This window comes from Zeus faber (assembly GCF_960531495.2).
Source record: "Zeus faber genome assembly, chromosome: 11".
Lineage (NCBI taxonomy): Eukaryota > Metazoa > Chordata > Actinopteri > Zeiformes > Zeidae > Zeus > Zeus faber.
In genome coordinates, this window is record NC_137205.1 from 24,494,879 (window position 1) to 24,504,685 (window position 9,807).

General features: G+C 43.5%; 1 protein-coding gene across 1 annotated transcript in view; it reads right to left on the reverse strand.

The window, feature by feature from the left end:
• Positions 1-6,962, reverse strand: part of axin1 (axin 1) — a gene marked incomplete at its 3' end in the record, with an annotated part of 26,858 nt that extends 19,896 nt beyond the window's left edge. The window contains exons 1-2 of the mRNA XM_080010073.1: positions 6,722-6,962; positions 2,152-3,126 (exon numbers count right to left, since the gene is read on the reverse strand). Of these exons, the coding sequence (XP_079866199.1) occupies positions 2,152-3,047 (896 nt within the window). The 5' untranslated portion in view covers positions 3,048-3,126; positions 6,722-6,962. The remainder of the gene's footprint in view (positions 1-2,151; positions 3,127-6,721) is intronic.
• Positions 6,963-9,807: the final 2,845 nt, after the last annotated feature.

Consider the following 9,807-nt stretch of genomic DNA (forward strand, 5'->3'; position numbering starts at 1 on the left):
TATAGTGTTATTTCATGGTAAGAGGGCGTGGCTGGTATATACAGTGTATATAGTGTTATTTCATGGTAAGAGGGCGTGGCTGGTATATACAGTGTATATAGTGTTATTTCACGGTAAGGGGGCGTGGCTGGTATATACAGTGTATATAGTGTTATTTCACGGTAAGGGGGCGTGGCTGGTATATACAGTGTATATAGTGTTATTTCATGGTAAGGGGGCGTGGCTGGTATATACAGTATATATAGTGTTATTTCATGGTAAGGGGGCGTGGCTGGTATATACAGTGTATATAGTGTTATTTCATGGTAAGGGGGCGTGGCTGGTATATACAGTGTATATAGTGTTATTTCATGGTAAGGGGGCGTGGCTGGTATATACAGTATATATAGTGTTATTTCATGGTAAGGGGGCGTGGCTGGTATATACAGTGTATATAGTGTTATTTCATGGTAAGGGGGCGTGGCTGGTATATACAGTGTATATAGTGTTATTTCATGGTAAGAGGGCGTGGCTGGTATATACAGTGTATATAGTGTTATTTCACGGTAAGGGGGCGTGGCTGGTATATACAGTGTATATAGTGTTATTTCACGGTAAGGGGTCGTGGCTGGTATATACAGTGTATATAGTGTTATTTCATGGTAAGGGGGCGTGGCTGGTATATACAGTATATATAGTGTTATTTCATGGTAAGGGGGCGTGGCTGGTATATACAGTATATATAGTGTTATTTCATGGTAAGGGGGCGTGGCTGGTATATATAGTGTATATAGTGTTATTTCATGGTAAGGGGGCGTGGCTGGTATATATAGTATATATAGTGTTATTTCATGGTAAGGGGGCGTGGCTGGTATATATAGTATATATAGTGTTATTTCATGGTAAGGGGGCGTGGCTGGTATATATAGTATATATAGTGTTATTTCATGGTAAGGGGGCGTGGCTGGTGTATATAGTGTATATAGTGTTATCTCATGGTAAGGGGGCGTGGCTGGTATATATAGTGTATATAGTGTTATTTCATGGTAAGGGGGCGTGGCTGGTATATATAGTGTGTATAGTGTTATTTCACGTTAAGGGGGCGTGGCTGGTATATACAGTGTACATAGTGTTATTTCATGGTAAGGGGGCGTGGCTGGTATATAGAGTGTATATAGTGTTATTTCATGGTAAGGGGGCGTGGCTGGTATATATAGTGTATATAGTGTTATTTCACGGTAAGGGGGCGTGGCCATTGAGAATGCTAGTGTAGTGAATACTGACAGACTGTGGGAAAGAGACTGAGAATGGTGATGAGATGTATATAGTGTATATAGCAAATATAGTATATACAGTGTAAATATAGTATAGTGTATGTAGTATATACAGTGTATATTGTACATATAGTATATATAGTTTTTATAGTATATATAGTATATATAGTGTATATAGTATATACAGTGTATATAGTATATATAGTGTATATAGTTTTTGAAGTATATACAGTGTATATAGTGGTTATAGTATATGTAGTGTATATAGTGTATATTATAGTATATATAGTGTTATTTCACGGTAAGGGGCGTGTCCATTGTGAACACTAGTGTAGTGTTCAGAATAATATAAATAATGACAGACTGCGGGAACGAGACTGAGACTCAGAACGGTGATGAGATGTATACAGTGAATATAGTATATATATGGCGGCATTGTACCCAACGTACAAAACAGACTGGTCAGAGAGCTGGTCGTAAGTCTGAACGGTCTTTAAACAGGTAAGTCGTTAAGTGAGGAGTACCTGCATTCTATGTGTAACAAATACATTTAAATTGAAATATCCAGATACTAATATTATATGTAATAAACTGAAATACAACATTCCTCAGTCAGATCCGGAGCAAGATAACAGGTAGCAGGTGGCTGAGATCCCAACATAAATGTCCAAAATCGAGTGTCTGGATTCTTTTGGAAAATAGTCAAGTGGGAACAGACATTTAATCTCAATTTTAAAGGAGCTCAGCCGTTGCAAATGGAGCCGTAAATAGAAAATGTATTGCATTATCATGGGCGGCGTCAAAGCATCAACTGGTGATTAGCTCATTAGCATAAACAGTGCAGGGAAATGATGTGTCAAAGAGGTTGGGAAGGCCTCCGGTGGCTCCGAGGTCTTACCTGCACTCCTGACTGTCCTGGATCCTGACGCCATTGGCGACGCGCTGGGTCGTTGTCTCCATCAGCAGCTTCTGAGTGACCTGCTTGCTGGGCGTGTGCTCACACTCCGCAGGCTCCTCCAGCTCGCGGTCCCCTCGCCACTCCTCGTCCTCGTTGAGCGTGGGCAGGTACCCCGGTAGGACCTTGGCATTCCCAGGGACGGAGCTTTGATCGCCGTAGGGCTTGGGGCTCTCCACCCCCGTCCTTGTGTATTCCAAATATATGTCAGACTTGAGGAACAACGGGTACGTGTTGTCCTCCATCAGCGTCTGGATCTCCGTCTGCGCCTGGTCGAACATGGCCGGATCAATGTGGAGCCTCATCACGCAGTCCTTGATGAAGCACTTGGTGGGCGGTTTGATCTGTCGGGAGACGATGCCGCCGTGGTCCAGAATGTATTTCTTGTAGATGGCCTTTGCCAGCTTGAGCTTCTTCTCCTCGTTGCCCTCGTGGGCCTCCAGCTTGCGGAAGCCGCTGCAGGCGAACCAGAAGTCCAGCATGTCGCCGCACTCCTCCTGCTTGAGGAAGGTCCTGAACAGGTGGATGCCGTCCTGGTCGTCCAGGAGCGAGTGGAGGGACTCGGCCCACTTCAGGTAGGGGGGCGTCGGGGAGGCGCTGCCCTCCGGCTCGTAGCCCAGGTCCAGGTCGGGCCGCCTCGGCGTCGCCACTGGGGCCTCGTTTTTGAGACACTCGCTTTTCGCGGAGTAGACCGGGTGGTTGTACTGGCGTCCGTCGCGGCACACCAGCTCGCCCTCCTCCCCTGGGACGGGGGGTCTGGGGGCATCCTCATTGAAGCTGCCGCCCAGGTCCGCTAAATAGCCCCTTTGTTGGCTGATGCTCATAGTAACAGCATCCATAAACCACGTCCCCGTGGCGCCCACACAGCAAAACAATCAGGTCCAGACCTCTACTTTTGCCACTGCGGAAAATATTCTCCTGCAGAGAGAAAAATACATAATTAGATGCAGCATTTTTTTTTTCATCCTCTAAATGTAGACTCTTTACCCTCATAGGTAAATATAACATTTACCTCTTTAACAGAAGTAACAGAAGGTTAAAAACATCCTATACTGTAATTTTCTTTAATGGCACTGAGGTTAGGACGGAAGCAGAGGTTAGAGCCGAAATAAATTCTGATTGAATGGGTTGTAGTTCACAGCAGGTTCATAAAGCAACAGGAAAATTCACTGCACGTTCGACTCAAACCCCAAAAGCCAGAACTAGAATGAAGTGCAGACACACTAATGCACACTAAGGCACACTTAGGCGCCGAAACGACCTACAGTAGCAGTGTTGTGCATCTTGCAAGGTAAATTCAGCTCCCGTAAAGTACGCTGTAATTAAAGCATGTTCCTTGGAAATTGTCAGACACGTGTCATTACTCACAATTTCTGACAATTTCCAAGTGGCGTTTCTGGACATACATAAGCATTTATACTCAGTTACGTTTCCGCTCTGACAACTGTAGTCTAGTTACCGAAACAACCCAACCGTTTATATAGCAAATCAATACAGAATCAAAAAAAAAAAAAACGAGGACAAAGTTATAAAGCAACTTTTAAATGTGGGGCCTGGGGTTTAGAAGGAAGAAATCAGACTCAAAACCTCAGTAATATTCTGAATGTGATGTTGAGGCCCAGACAAAAAAGTCTCCGGTCTCGGTAAATTGAACATTCAAAGAGTTGACATTGTGATTTTGACAATTCTATCTGTTGCCTGTGCAGACTATTTTCCCTATCAGTTCCCGCAATCAGTTATTACCACAGTATTAGCTGCAGGAGATTGGACAATTGTTGCTATGCAGCTCCATGCAGTCAGACATGCTGGCAGTGCGGTGGGCAGCTTACTGATGACCTGCCTAATTCCATCAATATTCATATCAGTGTACTGTACATCTCCCGTTTCATACAAATCCATATTTAAGTGCATCAGCAGTTAGAGTGAGATATATATACGCCGCATCAACACAATAATGCTGAAATAAGCCATTTTCGATTCGCTGCTATGGTTAATATAGGACACACTACCACCAATATCACGAATACTAGCTCTACAGGAGTTGTCCCTGAGATCCTTCTCTTTGTATTTATGGAACGACTTGTGGAATTTTGATCTTGGGAAACAGACAAATAAAGATTTTTTTTGATTATTATTATTATTATTATTATTATTTTTAAACTGGCTCAATATCTGTGATCAGTCAGGAATTAAAAATTGCTCTTAATATTTTTAAAGCGGTTTAGGCTACACCCATCTCACTGGGTACCTATGAAAATACAATATGACAATTGAATATAATACTGGTATAAACACAAATGGAAATACTAATTCCATACTTCACACTACACACACTGCAGTAGGTGTGTCGGATCTTTTGAGAATCTTAAAGGTCAAAAAGATGGCTTACAGTATTCAATATCCGCTCATAACACTGGGGTGAAAAATAAGCGTCTAGATCAGTGATTTCTGATCTTTTTCATGCCAAGGACCCTCAATTTCATCCGCGCAGAGCCATGGATTTGATTACATTTTTTTCTGTGGGACCCACATCTGAGAAGATTTCACTGTTAGACAAGATTTTGTCCATATCTGTCGCCCCTACAGTTATGGAGATAACGGTGAAGCTGTGATCAAACAACCATCATTATTCTACATTCTCGAATGGTGCTAACGAAGTTTAATAATCATTTTGTTGGGGACCACCAGGAACGCCTGAAAGACCCCACGTTAAGAACCACCGATCTACATAAAACAGCAGAGTTTATCATTATTCAAAGCCGAACACATAACAATACACACGCAAAACCGTTTGAATGACAATATTTCAGAAAGAAGCTTTTCTTTCGTGACAAATAAGAATACGTCTCAGCCTTTTTGTTGGTAGAATAAATAACAAAATAGACTCAATAAAGAATGTGAAGCACTTTCAGCACTATTCTGTATCAAAGGTGCTATGAAAACAAAGGTTATTATATTAAAAGGCAGTAATATCTTGTTTAAAAAAAGAAAATGAAGGACGCTTTATATAAATATATATGTGTCCAAATTTATTTTTTTTGCCATAAGAAACACAAAATCAATCAAACAAACGGACGCGGTCGACTTGGCTACCTGACTCATCCCCCCCCTCGGCTCCGCGTTAACTTCTGTCCAACTGAGCCGCACGCCGCGCACACACGCACGGATCCCGACGCCGGTCCCTCGCTGGGATCGCGCACCCCGAACATCCAGCGCCGCGCACCGACCGGCCCGGCGCCGCTTTGTATCCGCGCAGGCTGCGCCCTTCGCTCCTCACTCCACATTCAAGCCTTGGCCTGAGCGGCGGCGGTGCAAGACGCGCGAACGACTCGTTCACCGCGAACCGTTCTGTCAGAATGACTCGGGCTTCGGGAGTCACCCCGGTAAAACGGGTGATTTTGTTATGACTCGCGAAATGAAAATAATTACCGAGCACTAAACTTCAGTCCAAAGCAAAAAGTAAAAAAAATATAAGGAATTTGGCATAATTAACACTGAATCGGACTGGGTTTACCCTCCACGACAATGACAAATTTTGACCCAACGAAACGATTCTCAATACAGAGTCAATCGACTCTTGTGACTTTAATTCAGAAGCTCTGTCATTATTTCCCTCCCCCAGGAGTCCTCCCTCTCTCACCCGTGTGTTGTGCCAGCGCTTCCCAACCTTTCTTTCCCCCGCCACAGCACTTTTTTTTTACAATAAAATAATCCCAGCGCATACCACCATCACTGCGATAACACTAACAAAGTAACCAACATGTGTTAATATTACTAATAACATGCACTTGCAGTGGGAACCTGGGGGCTGTAATTGATTAATTAGTAAGTCTTGCAATTTGATCTTGCAACAGATAAGACTAATAAGCGCTTTATTGATTCAGGACACACAAGAACAAATCTATTACTAAACGAATCTACTACCATTTGTTTATTCTCGGTTGAACGTGAAATAGAAACCCACACCACGCTTGGCGAGCTCCCACGACACACCGCCTTGCGGGAGGCAGCAGAAGGACCTTTCGATGGCGACTGGATCCGGCGGGCCCACGAGTCCCAACCATGTAACGACTCTTTCCCGCGATCGACTCGTCGGGGACCGAATCTCAAAATACGAGTCGAACCGTTCATCACTACCGAGCAGCAGCGTGTGGGGGAGGGGCGGCGCAAAACTAACTCCCTGCCCCGCACGCACACGCACACACACACACACACACACACGCACACGCGAAGACACACACGGGCCCTCCAGCAGCCAAACAGACAAGTGCACAACTTTGCAACACTATTTACCTCCGCATAGCCGCGTTATCCGAGACAAGCGGGCCCCAAAGAACCGCCACGAGGCGCAGTGCCGCGCGGATGACATCCGATTTTAGGGGGCTGGTTTCCCGCTACAGATCCGGCAAAGCGATGGGGACTCAACGCCGCAATCCTATAATCCCCGATCCGGGAGGAGGAGGAGGAGGAGGAGGAAGAAAAAAAAAAAAAAAAAAAGTGATCTATACTTCACCTGCGGGAACCTTCTCGCCGCTTTCAGGCGCATCGGGACCTCGGAGATGCACAAACGGCCGAGGACGCTGTCACGCAGGCGAAGCGTGAGAGTTGATAAATAACAAAGACACAGTAGTTGTGCCTGCACCGCTCCATGGCTGCCCGCAGCGGAGGAACCATGCCGGGGGCGCGCACGGCGCGTTCACGACACACACACACACACACACACACACACACACACACAAAAAAAAAAAAACGAAAAAAAATAAATAAATAGAAATAAAAAAAATAAACCCCGGTTAAAAAAAAATATAATAATAATAAAAAAGTCCTTCCACGGAATGGGAATATAATCGAAAATACGCGTCGCGCGCGTACTCCTGTATCGTTCCCCCGTTAGAGACAGCGCCGCGCGCGTTCACATCCAAAAATACCAGTCACCGAAATAAATAAAATATAGAATGTTGGAAAAACAGCGATGGATTATTTACTGCCTCGCGGTAAATAAATAACCACCATATGGTTAATGTATATGTATACTGTATTGTTTCATGGCGCCTTTGATAATATTTCACCCCAATGAGCGAGAACAGGAGATTCTGCCAAATTGTGTGTGTGTGTGTGTGTGTGTGTGTGTGTGTGTGTATGTATATATATTATATATATATATATATATATATATATATATATATATATATATATCTCGCTCTCTCTCTCCCTCTCTCTCTCTCTCTCTCTCGAGGCATTGGTACCATGTCATGCACCTCATATTCAAACTACTGGCTCTACACCTACAAGGCATGCTTCATGTCGGCCCAAGGGTGGAATTGTGCAGAGCATCTTTTCTATTCTATTCTGTCATGGTAATACAATGATGACTCAAACCTAACTCAAGACCCTTTCCCCCAACCGGTATAAAAATAACTGAGAAGACACGCCACCACGCCTCATCCCCTTTCACCCTCGGCACTGACATTTTGCCGCTTCGATAAGACACTTCCGAAATGACTGACTCCACTTCAGTTCAACTGATCAAACACTGGAGGTTTTCTCTTTCTCTTCGCCTCGCCTTTTCTTTCAATGAAAAGAAAAGTCCAAAGTTAACATGGTATCAACCACTACAGTCATTATGACATGACCTCTGATTACCGTTCCAAAACCCAACTCTGTGTGGTAAGATGCAATATAAAATTGTAGGCGGTATAATAAATCATCTAGTGTTTTATAGTGCAGGTCTTGCTACACTATAACAAGTTTGAAAGAACTGTGCTTATCCTCATGGACACTAGGGGGGGCTGAACACAGAGGCAGGAATATAAATAGCATTGGACTGCTGCTATCATCCATACATTTCTTGCAGTGACTCCAACTTTAAAGGCTTTAAAGGCTCAGACCGTGCATCCCAATCAAAACAGAGGCACGAATACACAACCACGTTCCCCAGAAAAACCAAAAGCAACATCACTGGACCGACCGAACCCCAGACTGAAAGGGCCCCTAAACCAGGACGAAGCAGGCAAGCGTCGTGCGGCTCCACTTTTATATTGTAATAGGATCAGCGGTGGAAAATTACAAAAATACAAAAGTACATTTTGTAAGTTGGTACACTCTCGACTTTTACTCCAATACATTTCAGAGCAAATATCCATCCTTTAACTTTACTACATTGCTAATACCATCGTGTTACTTACCGGTAAGTTAAAATAAAATAAATTAAAAAAAAGATTGTGCATCCACAAATTACTATGACACCACCAATACTATTTCCCTTTTTTTGTAAATTGTAATCGGCATATGAATGGCCATAGAGGTGAGCGGGAATAAAAGGTGCAGTAGCACTTAAATACTTTAAGTTTAAAGTCCCTGTAAAGTCAATTCCGAGATTTGATTCTAAACAAATGACGGATGTTAGAAAGTAGCTGCTGAACACACTTGAAAAGACGATGCAGTCCTGAACTGTGGAGTTAAGACTGTTCAACTTTCTCACCAATTTTGTGTTTGCGGGCGGGGCTAAACCATGACTTGCGGAGCGGTCGTACTTGGCATGGCCCCTCCCCTAACACTATGAGAGAGTCGGGCGCATTCGCGTCACGACGAAAAACAGCCCGTTATTGGTTTTCTGATTTTGATTGGGCGTGGTCTCAGCCTCTTCAGCGGACACGACCCCAGCCTCTCAGAGCAGAGGGAACTGCCATTTTTTCTCTCCACCATTTTGACACCTAATTTGATATACTTGCCGATTTTTTTTTCAACCATTCAAATTTGGCTGGGTGCGTAGTAACACATTTTTCTGTGGTCTGACAAACACCTGTTTATTGCTTTACAGGGACTTTAAGAGTAGGAACTTATATTCTTTTAACCTAAGTATAAATGTCAATGTGCTACTCTCAGTTTCTCAAGTTATTTTGTGTCAGGGTGTTTGTACGTTCACTCAAAATGACTTCTTCCCCCACTGATGACTGGTATGAAAACACATTCTCATCAACTCCCATATCAATATGTGCTGAAAAAAATAAATCACATAACCCCGTCGTGAAGCAACATTCACACTTCACAAAACAAAAATGTAATTTACGTACAAATCATATTTCATTCTTTTTATTATTTTTTTTACCTCAAGTATGAACTTGTGCCACATGCGTCGTCTGGCTGTACGTCCGTCACTGTACGGTCCCATTGCAAGGTCATTTAATGGCTCCAGATCCATTAAAAGTAAAATCCATCTCGCCCCTTCTACATAGGAACGTTGCCATGATAGCTGGTCCCCTCCATCCATTTGGTCCTGGAAAAAGAAAGGGAACACTTTCCTAAATGTCTGATAACACACTGCAGACCCTTAATCATCCCATTCAGTGCGATGTACCTTGGCAACACATACTGCGATGTTTTCTATAAATCTTATTTCAAGGCGGCCAAAGCTCTGGCGTCAAGTAGAAGGTCAATCGGGTTTAATTGATGCAATATGTCTTAGGAAAAGAGGAAGAGATGACAGAGTGTACGGCAAAGGAGAGGGCTGCACTCAATCCAAAACAAAATTGAAAATTGTTGTTTGCGGGGTAGCAGAGCAGCTGTGATATGTATTTTCAGTAAAGGACATATACACAC